Source organism: Lycium ferocissimum, chromosome 9 (assembly GCF_029784015.1).
Source record: "Lycium ferocissimum isolate CSIRO_LF1 chromosome 9, AGI_CSIRO_Lferr_CH_V1, whole genome shotgun sequence".
Classification (NCBI taxonomy): Eukaryota; Viridiplantae; Streptophyta; class Magnoliopsida; order Solanales; family Solanaceae; genus Lycium; species Lycium ferocissimum.
In genome coordinates, this window is record NC_081350.1 from 13,414,447 (window position 1) to 13,434,410 (window position 19,964).

At 33.7% G+C, this 19,964-nt stretch overlaps 2 protein-coding genes across 2 annotated transcripts; one reads left to right on the forward strand and one right to left on the reverse strand.

The window, feature by feature from the left end:
* The first annotated feature begins 6,388 nt into the window (after positions 1 to 6,388).
* On the forward strand, positions 6,389 to 12,305 carry LOC132029666 (vacuolar protein sorting-associated protein 32 homolog 2-like). Its single transcript, XM_059418976.1, has 8 exons — positions 6,389 to 6,564; positions 6,714 to 6,849; positions 8,167 to 8,266; positions 9,593 to 9,678; positions 9,776 to 9,867; positions 10,672 to 10,786; positions 10,881 to 11,070; positions 12,055 to 12,305. The coding sequence occupies exons 2-7, from the start codon at positions 6,778 to 6,780 to the stop codon at positions 11,064 to 11,066; spliced, it is 651 nt and encodes a 216-aa protein (XP_059274959.1). The 5' UTR covers positions 6,389 to 6,564; positions 6,714 to 6,777; the 3' UTR covers positions 11,067 to 11,070; positions 12,055 to 12,305.
* An 861-nt stretch (positions 12,306 to 13,166) lies between these two features.
* LOC132069230 (transcription factor MYB87-like) lies at positions 13,167 to 14,903 on the reverse strand. The gene is made up of 3 exons (XM_059462642.1): positions 14,367 to 14,903; positions 13,745 to 13,874; positions 13,167 to 13,632 (listed from the first exon to the last, which is right to left on the reverse strand). Exons 1-3 carry the CDS (start codon positions 14,500 to 14,502, stop codon positions 13,188 to 13,190), a joined length of 711 nt encoding a protein of 236 aa, XP_059318625.1. The 5' UTR covers positions 14,503 to 14,903; the 3' UTR covers positions 13,167 to 13,187.
* Positions 14,904 to 19,964: the final 5,061 nt, after the last annotated feature.

A 19,964-nucleotide genomic window follows, 5' to 3' on the forward strand; every position in this document is an offset into this window, starting at 1 on the left:
ATTGAGTGAGTACATGGACTTCGCGGGTCCCCTATGGGTTGTGCTACCAAGACGTTGATACTTCCGTCCGGAGTACATGTACGCGACGTTACATTGCATTGCATTGCATTTGCATTCTTACATCATTGCATTACATTGCATTGCGGCTTATATTGTGATGATATAGTGTTTTACTTGTGATGTTGGGTTCGGATTGGATATATTGAGACTTGGCACACTTGGGTTTAGATGCTTCCACTTAGGTGACGACGTGTACTTGGTTCTGATTATTTTTTACTTGTACTAGTTGCTTTATCTGCCTATCTTTCTTTATTGTCTGAATTATGTTAGCTATACTTAGTCCCTAATGATACCTACAGTCTTGTGGTTTTGTGCGACACCTTCACTTCTTGCATTCTTTTATGAATGTAGAGTTCCGGGTTGGATGCTTTTTTGTCTCCCGTGGGCGATAGTTGCTATCGTACACTTAGAGTTTACGGGGTGAGCACGGAACGTTGCCTTGAAGACTCCCTCTTGTTATGTCTTACTTTCCATTCCAAGACATATACGGATATTGATGTATTATTATATTTTCGGACTTGTATATTTCTAGTTAGATGCTTGTATGGCTTAGACCAAACCACAGGTGTATTTTCTTATTTAATACTTTTTCTATGTATTATCGTAAGACTTACGTGATTTATTCTCTTCCTCTTAATTGATTTATTTGTTTATGCCTTTATCATCGTTGGGTTGAAGGTTCGCTTACCAAGGTGGGAAAGGTAAGTGCCCGCACGGCTTAGCCAAATTGGGTCGTGACAATAAATACCACAACTCTCCTCCACAGGAGGTTTGAGAAAAATAAAACAATTTATATTGGCATAAACGATCATTGGTCACGTATTTTTAGTATGTCATAAATATTGTGGCATGCCTCATCTTGAATTCTTTGAAGGGTAATAACAAGAAATAAATCTTGCATATAAAGGTTTTGACCATGACCATAATGACAATTACTCCTTAAAAGGAGATGTTCACCATATGGCTGGTATTATGAAATATGTGGTAGTACATAAATAATTGGGAGCTCTGAAAAAGCTAATTTGTTGCTACCCGGAGGAATGAAATTGTTCATAATATTGGTGTTGTAGTAAGTCTCAAATTAAACTTTTTAAGTTTCAAAGGCATTGGCCAAATATGAATTATATTGAGACTATAAATTATTGGAAGGTTTAATATCTTCATATTACTACAACTATAGCGGGTAAACAAAATGTATGTGTAATGTTGCTTGTTTTTCCTCCGAATTTGTACTACATAAATACAAGCATGATGGAATCACATGCTACGGAAGTTGGCATGAGGTTGGTACATCACGGTTCAAATGTGATGCAAAAATAGTTGAGAATTCATGTGGTTATATATTGAAGAAATAAAATATTCTTCAAGAATTCTCTTGTGCTGCTTGTTCTCATGATGAAAAATTGATTAATTTACCAGCTAAGGTTGGGATTGTATCCCATGATTTTGGAACGTATAAAAGGTGATATATATATAGGCCCAGTCACCTGCCATGTGCATTTGGTATCAACTTGCAATTTGGTTTTTGCAAGATTTTTTGCTCAAATTTTTAAATTAAGAGCATGATTACAAATTATGAAATGATGTTGATAATCTTTGGTTTATATCGAGTTGGTTTAGCGAAATTGTATGCCTCCAATTATAGCTAAACAATTGGTAATGAACAAACTCCAAAAAATAAAATTTGGGATGAGATATGTTATTTAATATGTAGGCACTTATGCCGCATCAAGCCCGACAAATTATAATAAGTTCTCTATCACAATTGGTTGAGGGTTAGGAACCAAATAATTTTCATCCAAAATTTGAATGTGTAGTATATGATTCAATTGCTCCACCACAACGCATAAAGATGGATCCCCACATAAGGTTGGGAGGTAAATGTTAGATTTCCTATATTAGGGGAAGGGATGATAAGCGGCTGGAAAATAAGGTCTATGTAATGAATTATCACTGGTATGATCCTCGTTGAAAAGATAATTCAAGTTAACGCAGAACGCATTTGCGACGAAAGTGAATAGTATATTCGGTGTAAAATGCTCGATTCGATTAGAATTAAAGTCTTTGAAAGCGAGTCTATGGCGATATTTGATCGGTTTCAAAAGATAAAACTCCTTGAAGAAGGGGAGGAGCAAATGATCAAGATAGTCTTACTAATGAGGCAAGTGCTTTAAAATAGCATCACGACATAATATTTCATACAATCTTTGGTTAGGTTTAGGTACCTGAGAATGATGAAAACTAAAGAGATCTCGATAAGTTATGTTGTATTGGAACCGATATCAAATGACCGTCGACAGTATCTTCACTCAACATTATAATGGTGATGAGGATCTTGAATTCAAATACGTCAAAGAATGTGGACAGATATAATGATTGGCCAAATAAAATACGCATTTCAAGTATATTTGTTTCACTTGGAAAAGTGATGTTTTGGACCTATAGTCCAAGGACCTCAAGGTATAATGTCAGTGAGGCACAAATGGGTTCTTGTACGAAAAGTAAAATGAGAAATAAAAATCGTAAATATAAACTACGACTTGTGCCTTGTGGCATAAAGGTTTTTCGCAAAAGTCCCGACATTATTGTATGAAGATGTATGTATTCTCCTGGGGTGGAGGCAATGGAGTTTCTTATTAGTCTGACAATATATGAAATTTTGAATACGTATAATTAATTGTTGTCAATATGGCTATATAGACAACGAAAGAAGATCCGTAGGGATTTAAACTTGTTTGAAGCATTTAAGGTTACGAAAATAAAGCTTCAACAAATCTTTATATAGGTTAAAGCGATTCCATTGAGTACTCCAATGGTTGTGATGTCGCTAAATATAAATAAACATCATTTTGATCTCATGATAATGATGAGTTTATTGTATTGCATACTGCAAAAGAAATTGTTAATATAGATTTATTTGTCCTAACAAATATTATCAAGGTTTTGTTGGTTATGTAAAATGCAGGCCATTATTTTTATTATTACATGAAGTTTATTCTTCAAGCGAGTTACCGATTTGCATGTAAGGATATTGCCACATTATGACGTTCTATATGACAGTCAATTATTGATATTTATTCAAAGCCTGCCAAGGTGATAGCTACTTACAAAGCAAGTCAGGAATGAGTGTCTGGCTGAGATAAAAAATTCAGCACATTTTGCAATAGTATGATGTTTATTTGGAAATGAAGATTTCAACAATATTGTACGAAGCTTGCATAGCTCAATTGAAAGAAGGATACAACAAAGGAGACATAATACAACACATTTCGTCAAAGTTCTTTTTCAGACATGATCTTCGACAAAAAAGTGAAATAGATGTTCAACAAATACGCTCGATTGATAATTTGACCGATATGTTTACTAAAGCATTAACAACCTCGACAATTGAGAAGCTGGTATACAAGATTTGGATGCGTCTTCTCCAAGAATGAAGTGATATTTTAATCAGGGGGAGTATAATACGTCTTTGTACTCTTTTTCCCTTAGCCGAAGTTTTGTCTCACTGGGTTTTCCTTGCAAGGTTTTTAACGAGGCAACAAGCAATGCGTATTACAAGATATGTGTACTCTTTTTCCTTTCCTAGGATTTTTTCCCACTGGGTTTTTCCTAGTAAGGTTTTAACGAGGCATATCATCTATGGACATCCAAGGGGGAGTGTTATGAAATATATTAATGTGGATGTCCATGTAGTCCCTCCACTAATCTTCACCATTATGTTCCACCTCCATGTTCTCAAATCTTTAATGCCATAACCTCCCACACCTCCACAACTTCATCCATGATCTTTCCCATTAAGTCAGTGATTAAATGTCTTTTAAGTCATCCCTTTTGTAATCCTACCTTTATGTAATTGTATAAATAGAGGCATGGAATGTGATAAGAAACACACTTGATACTTGGAAGAAATAAGAAATCCTCCCCTCTCTTTGTCACTTTGTTGTTCTTACTTTCATCTTTTGATATATTGTACTAATTCTTTTAGGTTGCTTTTACAACAGAATAGTAAATGTTGAAACTTTTAATTTCTTTTGCAATAAAGATTAGGAATTAGTGAAGTAGTAAATGTTGAGACATTTAAGTATAAACATTAAAGAATAAGAATGAATGGATGAGTAGTAATTAACACATTTATTTTTGTACAATCATAAAGTAAATAAAAATTAGAGAAAACTCCAAAAAAAAAAAAAAAAGAGAAAAAAGATAAATAGGAATGGTGGAAATAGAGAGGTGCCACATTACTTCCCTAATGCCTAGCTTTATTATATATAGATTAGGTTAGATACATCAAACACAATATTTGAGTCAATGTAATAATATTATTTTGTTACTTAAACGAATGTTGCATCTATTTTGATGTTCATTGCTATTTACAATATATTATTTTGTATAAAATTCATAGTTTATTGATACGTGCAACACACGTACGCTAAAGCTAGTAGTGATAAAGACTTCTAGACAACATAAGATCTAAAGTAATCATATTAACATGACTGAAATTTGTTCACAACTAACTGTTATATTAGATAAATAACTCTTTTTTATTACATGATGTCTTATTTTTCACCAAGTTTAAATTGATTTCAAGAGAATGTAGTTTGTTTAATAGAATTAACCGAAAAAAAAAGAGATATTTTTATTTTACTTTTCCACCTAAACTTACTTTCTTAAGCAAAACAATAAATCGTCAAAGGAAATAAATGATGAAATTGCAGAAGATATCATATTAAGTTCTCCTTCAATTGTTGTGTAAATAGGTCAACAAAAGGTGAATGAACAACCTCTTTGTACTTTGATTAATAAAGTACAAGTTACTTGTCCAAAGGTAGGATAAATAATTATGTACTGCCTTTAAAATTAGTTTTTTTTTTTTTAAAACAAAATCAACATGTGGACCCAATCATCTTCTTTTTTGCTTCTTCCTCCTTCAAATTTGCCCATCATTCCGTCCACCTATACATTTTTTGATGGCAAAAATAAGCTACAACAACAACGACACCAACATATCTAGTGAAATCCTACAAAGTGGGGTCTCGAGAGGGGAGAGTGTACGCAGACCTTAGCCCTACCTTAAAAGGTAGAGAGGTTGTTTTCGGTAAAGTATAAACCTCGGCGTAAAACAAAGAATTCGATTAAAGAGTATGTAACGAAAATAATGAAAATAAAGCGATAAAACGATAAAAAAAAGTGCTAACCACGAATAAATAAGATAGTCAAAGATGGCAAAAGAAAAAAAAAAGTGAACTTCAAATTTTAAGGTAGCATACTCATCACTATCTCACCCAACTTCCCTATTTTATGAATTGTTGGATTCATTCTTCAGTTTCTTGACCTAATGCATTCATTGTATTATTAGTTTCTACTTGCGTTAAGTACAAGCAATGGAAACTACAATGCATAAAAGAAGAGGGGAGGAGGAGGGGTGGGTGAAGCAGTGACAACTTATTTTTTCTATTTTTAAAAAAGATTTTTTTAAGAAGAACTTAGAATTTTTCTTATTAAAATTTTATACTTTTTTTTAAAAAAGGAAAAAGAAAATCATTACACTAGTCTATTGATTTATGGGAAAAGGGTCAAAAATACCCCTCTACTTTGGAAAAAGGGCTAAAAATATCCTCCAAACTTATTTTGGGTCAAAAATACCCTTTCCATCCTTAAAGTTTTCAAATATATCATGTCTTGTGAAATTATCCCCAAAATAACCCGAAATCATTTTGAAAACCCGCTCCATCATTTAAACCCGATCCAACTAAATAATAACGTATAAAATCCCCTTATTCCCCCAATACGTAGGTTTGAAGTTTGAGGGAATTGGGAGAATAACGGGATCTTATGGGTTATTATTTTGGGGGATAATTTCCGTCAAGACAGGGGTATTTTTGATCCAAAATAAGTTCGGAGGATATTTTTAGCCATTTTTCCAAAGTAGAGGGGTATTTTTGACCCTTTTCCCTTGATTTATCTATGTGACGCTTCATCAACAATAAAAATCATTTGTGAGGTTTGATGGACTCAGTTGTTCATGAAAGTTGAGACACACTTTATTAGCTAAATTTATCTATCTGGTCATTGACAAAGTTAAAACGTCTAATTAACCGTTGATGTCAGCTTACGGGGGCTATCCATGTATTTGACCTTCAAAAAAAGGTACATAGTCATAAAGAAGCATTGATAATTTAAAGGGCAAAATAAGTATTTCTTGGAGGAAAGGCAAAATATTTATGATTGTAAATTTGAGGGGAGCAATTTTGACCTATAAGTCAAAGTTAAAGGAGTGAAAATCTAAATTGTTCTCAAGACCCATTCTACTCTCAAAAACAAAAAGAAAAGAAAATCCCATTGGTCTGTCAGAGAAGCTTAAACCACAGGCTGTGACTCATAACACTGACGTCTCCTTCTGCCAAAAAGATCCAACCTTTGAACAAATTTCTCAGATCATTACATACTTCAAAGGTCAAAACCTGAATTAATTCCAATTTATCAAAACCACTCAAATTTTCTCAGGTCAGTCAATCAAACTCTACTCTCAAACACATAATAAAACAAACATGTATCTATAATTATTTTACAGAAGTTCTTGAAATTTTTTCAAGATTCATGTGTAGATCGTGTTTTTCAGTTGATCTAATGAACCCCATCGAATTTTCTTGTAGGAGTTAACTAGTTTTGATTTTTTGAAGCATTTTTGGATTGTAATTGCTGCTAACAAAATCAAGAATGTTTACCCGAATGTTTGGAAAACCTAAACAAGAAACTAATGCTCTAGCTACGCTAGACAAGTTAAATGAGGTATGATCTTGCTTTCTTGGTTTTTTTCCTTAGACTTTGTTTTTATTTTGTCTTTAAATGTTCTATATTTACTTCTAAGGTTTGATGGTGATGAAATTTTGTGTCATTTGCTGGTTATGGAGGGGTTGGGGAATCTAGTATTAGCTATGCTATTATTGTAGCAAATGAGTTCGGTAACTGGATTCAGTTGAAGTTATGTGAAGTTCTTTTAGTGGAATTTGTTGCAAGAAAGAAACTTGCTGTAATTCTGCACTTCAATACGTTGTTGTCGTGGTAATTAACTGTTTTCTCTGGTTAGTTTATGTTTTTGTTGTTTGAACTGAAAGTCTGCGCCTTTTCGGAAATTGTATCTATTTCTATTGCAGCCTTCTATCAAGAGGAATATAAGAAAGAATAATGAGTCATAATGCATGTGAATGTAATTCACAGACACAAGAGTGTTAATGGTGCTCCTTCTAATAACCCCAAGGGGCTGGGAGAGAGCAAGTTAGCTTCAGATCTCTGTATGAGTTGGATGGCTCACGGGCAACACTTCTATTTTATGCTCAGGTTGAAACTAATGTAAAATGGAGCGAAACGGACATAGGTTATATACACTAATTTGGGTGTGATAGATTTTAGCTGCTGCCTGCTGCAGGTGGATATGATAGATTCTACAGGTAGCTACTCTTTTGCAACCCAATTGTATTTAAGAGAATGTGTGACCACATAAGACTTACCCTCTTCCGAACAGCTGGGCTGCAAACTCTGGTACTTTTCGTTTATCTAGGAGCGGAAATATTGTCCTTTTGTGGACTTTTCCCAGCGCCCTAATTGGGAGAAGCAAACTTCAAATTTGTACAGTCTGATTTTTCTTCTACTTTCTACAACACGAGCTTCCAGTGTTTCTTTTTCTGAAACGATGGAGGTTTATCATGTGCAAGGAATGGTTGAACTAAAGAGTTATAGTTTTGAGGTCGCAGCAGTTTGGCCTAGTCTTAATTCAGGCCAAGTTCATTAAGGCTGTGGGCATTTTGCCAAATGTGTTTGTGATAGTTTCATGTTATTTCATTCTGAACTCAGGCACGGTTTACTTTTGGACCAACTTATTTGATCTAGGAAGACAAATGTAAAGCTAGAACCAGAGGGGTTAAACGTTATATCCTTGTTTCCTCCTATTTTGGTGAAGAAATTGAATGCTATCTTCTGTCCCCTGGTTTGCTAAATCGTTTTATACTAACTTCCTTCTTGTTAATTTCAGTCAAAAGTTATTAGCTTGTTTAAAATTTTCGGGCGAATGATAAAGAGCTTAAATTTTATTTTGGTTATGTTGTACAGACTCTTGAGATGCTTGAGAAAAAGGAGAAGGTTTTACTGAAGAAGGCTTCTGGCGAGGTTGAAAAAGCAAAGGAATTTACTAGAGCAAAAAACAAAAGGGGTATGTTCTATAGAAAATCATTGACAAGATGATATTTATTCTTCCTATGTAGTTCACTAGTTATGAATACTTTTTTTGAGATTAGGAAAAAAAGAAAAAGACAGTCTATGCATACTTCTTACATTGATAATTTTGTCTTAAGATATATGTTATTGTCATGCACTTAATGATGCGACATACTATGAAAAATACTCTGGATGTTTAATGCTCATTATTCCCATGTATTTGCATGATCTCGGGAATCGAGTAACATCAGATAGATTTGATGATTTGAATGTGTTTTGTCATTTTGTGTGTGAGACAAGATAGTCCATGTATGGTCAACTTGGGTTAACAGGTGAAAAATTATCTTATAATATGAAGTGTTAACAGGGTACTGATTTTTTTATGCCATTGGTACGTTATGATTTTTTTTTTTTTTAAAAAAAATAGTATACATATTGGTTGTCTTCGTGATGTTATCCTTTCTGATTTTCTGCCTGGCGGGTTGGCGGTGATACATGAGGTTATCCGTTGAGGTCCTTGTCATTTCACAAATTCCTTTATTCCACTTAAGGTCTAATTAATGTCTATTCGACATTTCGAAGTAAAGAACAAAATGGAAAAGAAAGTTATTAGTGCTCGTATGAGTCTTTGATCTCTAACTATTTATCTACTTATTTCCTAAAGAGTGAATGTTTCAAAAGAAATTTTCATAGTTAAAGCTTAGGAGAGTTATCGTACAATAAGAGAGACCTAAGTCCTTTTGCTTGTAGGTTACAATAGTTATCTTTGCAAATTCTCTTGCTATAGAGAATATGTAAGACATGATCGACCAATCAACTAGGCCTCAATTCCATACAAAACTGGGGTCAGTTGTACGAATCCTTAAAAGTGTTCCTTTCTGTTCGGACCCAAATCATTTATACAACTATGATGTCTTGCCACTTAAAGTTTGACTTGTTTTGGAGGTATCTTAGAACATGTAAATAGTTAGAGATAACAATGTATTTCCTCTGAAAGAACTGCTGAGAGAATGATAGAAGCTTAGAGATGCTTCCAATGAAAACTGCATTTGATCCTGGCTGATCTAATTGAATTCTTGATATCTTTCTTCATTTTCCTGTATTACTGGATATTTCCACCTTAAAGAAAAGGAATAAACATGGTTTATCATTCTCGCTCATGCACATGGATTTCAGTTTTTACTGCCTTTAGCATTGCGAGGACATACTATATTATAGGATGGTGCTGTGAGTCATGTTCTTGTATTTTGAGTCATTTTTCCCTTGCTAAATTCTCAGATTTAGTTTGTTGACAGCAGTAACAGAATTCTTTTTTTTTTAGCGGCAATACAATGTTTGAAAAGGAAAAGGCTTTATGAGCAGCAAGTCGAGCAACTTGGAAACTTTCAATTGCGTATTCATGATCAGGTGCTCTTCATGTGTTCCTACATCTCGGTATCTTTGCACGACCGTGTATCATAACAGCATGAAGACACGGTTTCACTTATTTGTGTGTTGGTTTCAGATGATAATGTTAGAAGGTGCAAAAGCTACAACGGAGACTGTTGATGCTCTAAGAACCGGAGCAGCTGCAATGAAAGCTATGCAAAAGGCTACGTAAGTTTCATGTGCAGTGTGTTATTTAGTGCTCTTTCTTCTGTAGATGCAACTATTTTGGTAGAGAAAAACTTTAGAAAATACAAACTGATCAAAGTGGCAAATGAGAGATCTCCAAGTCAGGACTTTTACAAGATGGTCCCTTACCTTTGGTAGTAGGTTCAAAATAGTCTCTTAAGTATTACTTGAGCAGTTTTGGTCCTTTAAATTTGCCAAAAGTGTACAATTTTGGTCTCCGTCAAATATTTACCAAGCTGTGATTGTTAATTTTTTCCCCCACATTTCCGGTTAAATTTAACAATCAGAGTTCCGTAAATATCTGATGGAGACCAATAGTGTTCACTTTTGGCAAACTTAAAGGACCAAAACTGCTCAGTTGATACTAAAGGGACTACTTTGAACCTACTACCAAAAATAAGGGACCATTTTTGTCATTTTCTCCATGTTAAAGCATTAAATTTACCTTGTAATGTTCTTTCATGATTTAAAAGAAATGGTCTGTCCTTACTGAATCACCACAGAGGTTTGCTCTTTGACGTGACCTTGATAGATGTCAATAATCTTAAATTCCATAACACTTCATATCTTTTATTTATGAGTTGCGGGCTTGCCATATGCTATTTAAGCACACACACGAGTGTAGTTTCTCATAGCATCCACACATACGCAACTTGATGTCTGTAATGTCACTTAAGTTATGGGCTGTCCAATACTTGCTAGTAATTAATTCAGTTTGTTGTTATGGCTTTCTTGTTAACTGAGAGGTTTTGTCCCTTATATTCGCTAACATATTCTGTTTTTCAGGAATATTGACGATGTCGACAAAACAATGGATGAGATCAATGAGCAGACTGAGAATATGAAAATAATTCAGGAAGCATTGTCAACACCAATTGGTTCAGCTGCTGATTTTGATGAAGTATGTCCGACTTATTCCTTACTTTTTTTTTCTTTTTCTTAAGATGTTATAATTTACTCTTTCAGGACAAGAATTTACATGTTTGTTTCTGCAGGATGAATTGGAGGCAGAACTTGAAGAACTGGAAGGAGCTGAATTGGAGGAACAGCTCCTTCAGCCTGCTACAACTGCTCCTGTTGCACCGATTAGTGTACCTGCTGGAAGGCAACAAGTGCGTCCTGCTGCTCAGAAGGCAGAAGAAGATGAGCTTGCCGCTTTGCAGGCTGAAATGGCTCTTTGAACAGGTCATTTCCATTCACATTCTGAGTTTTGAGTCAAGGAACTTCTGATTTGTGAATTTAAAATTTTCTGTTAAATGTGCAAATTACAGCTGAGACATGCTATATTTAGATATATCTGAAAACATTTCCAGTTTTATGCTTACTTTCCTATTTTTTTCCTTTGTGGTGCACTTGCGGTAGCTCTAGTCCCTGGGTCGGGGTTTTGTGGGTGGTAACTAGTATCCAGTTTCATCACTTATACGTGGATTATTTATCTATCAATTAATATTGCTCTTAAGTTTCTAACTTGTATGATCTCAAGTTAAGGCAAAGGGATTTTCAAAATAGGCTTAGCAGGGTATGAAGGTTGTGCAATTCAAACTTTGTTTAATTGGAAAGAAATTGTTCAGACTCAGATCCCCACTTTCACCTCCTCTGTTTGGGTATGGATAACAGGATAAATGTGTGTGATGCAATTAGACTCTTTCCTATTTGCTTGTCAGTTTGCTAATATGATTCCATTCTCGACTCTTTAGTCTTGAGAACCAACTAAAGATTTCTCTTCCCTCACTTTGTTCTCTACCCTATTGGAAAACCCATTTAAAGTAACAAACAGTGATCCTGCATTTTTGCCAATTCCTTTTCGTTGTTTCTAACTGGAGATATTAGTTCTCGCTTTTCAGAAGGATCTGTTAATGAGTACAAAAAAGACGCTGGGGATATTAGTTAGTGTCTTGTTCAGATAGATGTGCTGTGTTTCAACAAAGTTGTGTAGATTTTAAATGAAAGTAACGTCTGTGATTGTTGGACCGTGTTTTTCATTTTCACGGGATTTCATGTTTATAGCTGCAAACATCTTAATAGTAGAACTACTTTTGTACTACTAACAAGGAAACCTTTCGGTTCACCGCAATGGTGCAGCTGGAGTGTTTCCAGTCTTTATGATGGATTCATGTGGTTGGCTTTTCAACTTTCTTGACTGCTCCTTCTTTTTGGTGTTTTTTGCAGTTCCCATTGCCTCCCACGAGACAATGTAAAGGCTTGATGTACTCTTGTGGTGGGGGGTTATACCTTGGGGACTCTAGTTTCCCTCGAGTTTTCACGTCGAATTCTTATGGATGCATGCAGGATCAAAAGTAACTGTGTAAATGACAGGACATGAGTTTATATTTTATGTTAAGTTGTGGTGGGAAAAAGCATGCTGCTACTCCGTGAAACATAAAAAAGATGCTATATAAAAACTTTGTATTGATTTTTCAGGACTTGGTTATTTGTAATTGAAATATTCCTAAGTCATTAAACTTTCTATGCAAAGGTTAAAAAATTCAGGAGTTATTGCTAATGATTTTGCAGAAGAGTGAGAACTAAGTGTCAAAAAAAATAAAATGGAAACGAAAGATTTGAGTATTATTCAAATCAAGAACCTCCATTCACATGGCAAAATGGCACAACACAGTTAATATGAAGTAAATAGCTGGTTATATAGTAATCAATTGATGTGAGAATACGTAGTAATTAACCACGTTGATGTCAAAGGTCTTATTTGACAGGCGCATTTCATGTTTTCATATATTTGGGGTAAAAACTAGGTGTGGGTGAAGTTATTTCGGTTTACAAGGTACTTCCAGAATTAATACATTTTACTTTAAGATTGAGTTTCATCACTTTTTTTGAAAGCATCAGCCACAGAATTATGACTATTTGTTCCCCGATAAACAAGCAGATTCAGTCATCATTCTCGATCCGTTCAAACTAATCATTCGATTTCTTTTCTTTTCTTTTCTTTACTCTCTTTTCCCTTTTCTTTTCAACGAGTGCTAAAATTTCTCATCTAAAAACTACTGAAACCAGAAAGGGAAAAGCCACCATAACTGCAGTTAGATTTAAATGTGTAAAAGCCATAATTACTGAAATAATAAACACAACGCTTCCTGTTCTTCAAAATGCTGTACACTTCTCATGTTTCTTTCTACTTAACATCACCTTCACATTCTACTAATAAATCATCTAAAAAGATACTACTAAAAAAGAGATTACTTCTGCTTTGTATTTCCACATAATCTCTGCTGTTTAATCATGTATTTCAATAATTCTAATGCAAATTTCTAACATATTTTAGTTCCAAGAAGTAATTAAGCGAATCAGCCGAAAGTGGGTGGAAAATCAATTTCTTCTTGTTGAGTCCATATGCCATTGCCACCCATAGTATCATCAGTGTTGGATGAATCCATTGGAAAGTACCTTTCAAACCATGCAAGATCATCAAGTGAAGAAGATGTTCCATAAATCATTGATCCTTGTTCGGAAGGCGAAATCTTGGAGTGGTCCTGAGTGAATCTTGGATATTTTTGGTCATTTTGAACCATGTTTTTTGTATTATCATTATCAGCAGACTCCCAACTTGGAAATGAAAATCTCATTGGAGAATAGGCTGCTTGTTTTGAGGAATTGAAAACTTCCTTGCTATTGTCATCATCAAAGTTGGCTTTTGTTGTTGAAAGCATCTTCTTTTTCAACTTGGTATTCCAGTGATTCTTGATATCATTGTCTGTTCTTCCTGGAAGCTTAGATGCTATAACAGACCATCTGCTAATTCAAAATAAAATAAAGAAACTTGGGGTCACTTTTAATTACTAACACTGTTTATTAAAATGGGAAAAGATCAGATTAAGAAAATAGTTGAAGAGCAAGATTTAACCTGCTTCCAAGTTGAGTGTAGAGAGAGCAGATAAGGCTGTCTTCCTCTTGTGTAAAATTTCCAAGTTTGATATCTGGTCTCAAATAATTCAGCCATCTTAACCTGCAACTCTTACCGCAACGCTTTAGCCCTGCATTTTGTCCATATAAAAATTGGTGTTTTGACTCAGAAGAAAAGCAACTAAAAGAAAAGGCTATATACATAATCTGTGGTGGATTTTAAGAGTCAATTTAATGTTCCCTTTGGTCCCTTTGAAAGGTCGTTTAAAATAAAATAAAAATGTCGTAATAAAATCAATCATATGTATCATTTGACTAGATTACACTATATCTCTTCTAAAAACGAATTAAAGAGAGAGACTTCTTAGAAAATTGTACAGAGATCGTTTGTTGGAGCAAGAATAGATATAGGGGGAAAAGTAATTAATGTTTTCTTAGTTCCTCTAGAGACACTTATTTTCGACCAAATTTGTTTGACTAACACAACGATCAAGAAGGATAAGAGGGTGTTAGGATCAAAATAATCGGGTGTTATGCGAAATTAAATAAAACAAACCTTGAAACACGATAAATCAGACAACAAAACAAAAAAGAAATGAGAAAGAAAGAAAGAGAAAGAGAACCAGCTCTGTGAGGAAGGGTAATCCAATTGTCAGCATTGCCATGCTTAAGGATGTAATTCTTGAGAATTTCATCTTCCTCTGGAGACCACTGTCCCCTTTTCACTTTGCTCTTATCACAGCAAGGTGTCCTTCCCATGCTTGTTTTAAGTCACTTTTGAGTGTGCAAAGGACTGTAGCACACACGTGTATATATAGAAAAAGAGGGAGGGTAATTAAGTAATAAGTTGGGGTCGGGATGCTGACAATCTAGGTAAATCAATTAAGGTAATAGAATAAATAATCATAACAAACACACTTAGAAGAGTTTTAATTCATTGACCATTTGACAATATAATGGGATCGGTGTAAACATGATATTAATTAATCTTTGTGCTTTTTTAAGAGACTCCAGATGCTCCTTGTCCTAAGCCCCAGACATCCGGTTACCTTTGCGGATCTCCGCCACCTATTTATGCGCTTTGTTACTTACGCCGTCTCTTCTCTTATGCAGTTCCTGACTAGTCATAGTTTTTCTAAGGACCGGAAGCCACTTCTCTAGGAGATAGGAAATGTGCCGCTGACTCTGTTTTTTGGTGATCACTGCCTCTTAAATCTTGACACTGCCAAGAGACAAAGAAAGAAATTTATTTGGTGCCTGCCCCCCTTGATTTCTTGAAATGGCAATACCTCTAATTTTGTTTCACTTTGGACACTTTGCTTGACATGTTAGGCTGTTAGCTATATATATATATATATATATATATATATATATATATATATATATATATATATATACTGCCCAAATTTGCAGTGAACACTAGTGAACTTGCCTTTTCATTCTTCTAATTTCAGTACTTTTCTCAACTATGAAAACATAATTAGAAGAACAAATTTTCTCTTAATTCAATCTACATGGCAATAATACTAATGTTGTATGAAAAAACATTTGGTGTCTTGTTGTACCCAATTTCATTAATTTGTACCAAAAATGATTAGAAGTTAGAAGTCCTGAGCAAGAATCAAGTTGCAGTCCTGACATGTGATTTAGCTGCCATATTTGTTGAGTTTATGACTGCAGAAAGACTAGGTACATTGAAGAAAGGATATCACCTATTTCATCATTTTGCCTTTCTAAGCCTTGACTCTTTCAAATGGTTTAGGATCCGAAGGATCGCCACGGAAGAACAAAAATTAATTCATCATCTATAACATCTATCCATCGCGCCATTTCAATTAACCAGTTCATTGACTAACTCAATTTTTGTGGCAACTGAAGTCGGCACGATGGATTTCAATGACAATCATGGTCGCCGCCACAAAATCCCACTCTTTCCACAGCAATTAGTGTCGCCAAAAAAACTTCTTTCTTGTTTTTATGGCGACTAGGGTCATTATTAATACTTTTTTATTGCGACTTTGTTGTTACTAAAAAAGTTCAATATTTTGTTACGTTACAATATTGAAATCCTTACTTTTTGTGACGATTATATGAGCTTCCACGAAAACCCTTGTGTTGACAATCCAATCAGCACAATAACTTATAAACATTCTGGCGATCACCATGAAATAAATTCCAGCCAAATTTTCTTTTTCTTATTTATTCCTTCGCCAACAAAAAGAAAATTTGGCTGGAATTTATTTCATGGTGATCGCCACGCAATGTTGGTAAGTTACTGTACAGATTGGATTGTCAAAATAGGGATTTTCGTGGAAGCTAATATAATCACCGCAAAAAGTAAGGCTTTCAGTATTGTAACGTCACAGGATATTGATCTTTTTAGTAGCAACAAAGTCACAATAAAAAATTATTAATAACGGCCGTAGTCACCATAAAAACAAGAAAGAAATTTTCTTGGCGACACTAATTGCTGTGGAAAGAGTAAATTTCCTTGCACCTACATAGAGTGGAACATGCTCCATTCTACCAGTCTCTCCTATACAAAACAGTAATCACCTATTAAGGCACATCAAAGTTATATAGCCGACATTTGTCTATTTAAGCAAAAGGCATTCTTGTGAGTTTTCACTCTCAAAGATGTTAATTGCATTCTGTCTACATTGATAGCTCCCTCGATCTCCCTTGGAATGTTCTGTATAGTGTTTCAAAAGTATCTCCATTGCACTGTAAACCTCAGTTAGCCAATAAATCAAGCAATGGTGAATTGACCTTTGTGATGTCATAGCTCCCATTCATTCTTCCTAGAACATCTCTATGAAATTTAAAAAGCCTAGATCTAACTTTTCGGAGGGACTTTGTGGGTCGTCACTGAAAATTTCATTTCTCATAGTGCGCTATTTGAGAAAGCATCCCTTGAATGTTGTTGATGCTGTCCCATAGCTCCCATGGAACATCATTCTTCCTAGAAAACATCTCATTTATGACATTTATTTAAAAAGTCTATTTAATAGATCTAAAATTTTCTGTATAAGGGACTTTGCTCAATTCAGTTCGTCTAGCTTAATTATTTAATCATTTCATTTCATCATTCATGTTAGTGCGTCTCTTATTTACACTTATTCAATATTATACAAAAGGTCTAGAGAATTTGAGATGGATTGAATAATTAAGTATATTTGATTAATAATTTTGCCTTCAAGCAATGCCAATTAGCAAAAACAATATAAGCAAAAACATTAACTAAATAATAATATCTTAATTACATAAATGTTGAAACACAAGTTCGGCAGCAGAAATGCATTTACGACCCAACATTTATTCAAAACCTAATCAAAGATCTATTTAATAGTAATATTAAAATTACAGAAAAAAAGTTGGTGGCTGTATAATTTGTAAGTAAGTCTTTTCTTTCAACTTATGTGAATTATGTGAATACATTTTATAATTATTTTGCTAAGAAAGAAAAAGAAAAAATGTTGAATTTTGTACTACTAGATATGATAATAACATGAAATATTGAATTCAAATATGTGATTTTGAAATTGAACTCTCTAATTTTTTAAATATTTGATGAAGATTAATTAATATCTTCATTACTCATCTAACAAAAATTATTTTTTTGAATAATTAAACATTGCCTAGAACCAAACATTATAAATAAGTTTTGCTAAGAAAGAAAAAGTGAAACCGAATATTGTATTAACGATTACTCGATACTCAATTTGATAGAGTTTAGAACTTATAATTGGCTAAAGAGATTTATCATCATCAAAGATAGAAAATTTGAAATTTTTTGTATCAATAAAAGCTGATATTTAAAATCAATGCACAAAGAAGTAAGCGACAATAAGAAAGTATGAGGCTACATTTTCTTAAAAACAAGCCACAATTTTTAGGACATGAAACAATTGTACCCATAGTCCCATAGTCAACATTGCTCAAATTCATATTTAATTATGTGGTGTTGATATATAAAGAAAAGGAAGTGCCGTCAAGTTGAATACTTTATATAATATAAGAATTGTATAATTGAAGTCGTTCGGACATTACTTTTTACAAATTTTTATAGCAATTTCTCAGTATCATAGTATTTTTCAATTACAACAGATATCAGTCGAATAAGCTCATTATTAATCAGTTTGAGCTTGCATTCCCCCCTTCAATTTCAGTGCAATTCATTGCACACTTATTATAATATTTGTGAAATATAAAATAGAACGTGCAACGCTCGTGTTCGAGAACTAGTTTTTTAAAATAAAAGAAACACATGAATAGTACGACTACGTTAATTTTTCTATTTCTTTTTCAATGATGCAATCGCATTATCCATATTAAATCGGTCTGGGTTTTCTTGCCCATACTCATGTAGTTATATATTTTATGCGATGTTTTTCATTTTGCTTTTTCTATTTGACGAGGTAAAGGCTAAAGAAGAGTCCAAAAGTTTGATTATCATATATATTACTACAAAAGAAGTTGATCAAGTAAACGTTTTTGTTTTTGCTTTTTCTATTTGACGTAGTAAATGAGACTAAAGAAGATTGTAAACGTTTAGTCATATATTCCAAAAGAAGTTGATCTCGTACTTTATATGAATTTCTATATATGTATATATGTTGAAGTGCTTGCACACTATTTTCCTGTAAAGTGGTCCTAACAAAGTATTTGCAAACAATTGCAACAAGCCAATATTCCAATTTCCAACTTCACTAAAAACATTTATTACACTCAATGAAGAATCCTATTATTGACTTTGAGGAATTCGTACACAGCATGTGTATTATTCTGCCATATTCTTTTCCACAGCGCTACTAAAGGTCGTTGTATTATGTGTTAGGGTTTTGACCTGATTTTCTTACCTTATTTGGATTTTACCTTTTCTTGAATGAAGGGCAAAGAGTTTACCATCGTTGATTTTACTTTTTCCAAAAGAAAAATATAAATTTTCCATATTTGAGTAACCCTTTTCTTGGAGGAAAAGTTTTGGACCTCTATATATTGAAGAATCCCTCTCATACAACAATGACACAAAAAATCATCCACAATGTAGTTCTTATGAGAGTTTTGCTTGAGGGAGATTTATTCTGTCAATACGTTTAGAATAATTTTTTTTTAATTAGTTTTATCATATGTAGGTCAATTGGCCAAACCCATATCATATTATCAAAGTCCTTTTTATAATTTTTTTCATTGTTGTTTGATTCATTGTCATTCAAGGTTTGTTTTGACATTATTTTTAAACCAATTTTTAACCTTATTTTTAACAATGGCAAGCAGCAGTGATGAAGATTACGTGAAGAAGGCGGATCAAATTTTGTTCAGAAAATCTAGGCCAAAAGGGGAGATTTGTTAGGGTTTTGCCCTGATTTTCTCACCATATTTGGATTTTACCTTTTCTCGAAGGAAGGACAAAGAATTTACTAGAATTGATTTTACTTTTTCCAAAAGGAAAATATAAATCTTCCATATTTGAGTAACCCTTTTCTTGGAGGAAAAGTTTTGGACATCTATAAATTGAAGACCTCCTTCTCACAACTAGAAAACACCATACTATCCACAATGTAGTCAGTAAAAGTGTTTCGTTTAGGGGGAGATTTACTGTCTCATAGTTTTAATATTTTCTTTTTATATTAGTTTACATGTAGGTCACTTAACCAAATCATATTATAATATTATGCTTTTTAGTATATGTTCTTTGTAGTCTGATTTATCGCCTTAAAGGTTTGCAATTATTAGCTTTCGCATGACGCCATGCTATTTCGATCCCAACATTATGTAACATGCTTCTCAAGTATGGATAAAAGGGCACCATGATAACTAGTGATATGAAAGTGACCGGAATAAAAAGGTTTTTTTTTCTCATTGTTGATTTCACTTAATTATCATCTTGTTTAAAAGCTCAAGGGCTTGGAATTGTATTGTAAGGCACCCCGACATGACCTTGTGGTCAATAAAGTAGGTGTTAATTTTGGAAGTTAACGTTCAAATTCCAATACATACAAATAATACTTGACAATTTCTTTTCATATATATGCCTGAATCTTTGGTGGGCAGAGTAACTCTATACATGATAACAAGTATTAGCTGGAATAGTCGAGACACTTACAAGTTGGTCTGGACACCGTTATAAAAAGAAAATGGGAAGGGGTGGGGGTGGGGAAGGGGCATCCATATTAAAGAAACGACTTAAAAATATTATTATTATTATTATTATTATTATT

Excerpts from the sequence above, each read along its gene's own strand:
- LOC132029666 (XM_059418976.1), top strand. The coding sequence starts at position 6,778 with ATGTTTACCCGAATGTTTGGAAAACCTAAACAAGAAACTAATGCTCTA. Across the intron at positions 6,850-8,166 it reads CGCTAGACAAGTTAAATGAG|ACTCTTGAGATGCTTGAGAA; the intron begins GTATGATCTTGC and ends TATGTTGTACAG. Across the intron at positions 10,787-10,880 it reads CAGCTGCTGATTTTGATGAA|GATGAATTGGAGGCAGAACT; the intron begins GTATGTCCGACT and ends TTGTTTCTGCAG.
- LOC132069230 (XM_059462642.1), bottom strand. The coding sequence starts at position 14,502 with ATGGGAAGGACACCTTGCTGTGATAAGAGCAAAGTGAAAAGGGGACAG. Across the intron at positions 13,875-14,366 it reads TACCCTTCCTCACAGAGCTG|GGCTAAAGCGTTGCGGTAAG; the intron begins GTTCTCTTTCTC and ends GACAAAATGCAG. Across the intron at positions 13,633-13,744 it reads TACACTCAACTTGGAAGCAG|ATGGTCTGTTATAGCATCTA; the intron begins GTTAAATCTTGC and ends TTGAATTAGCAG.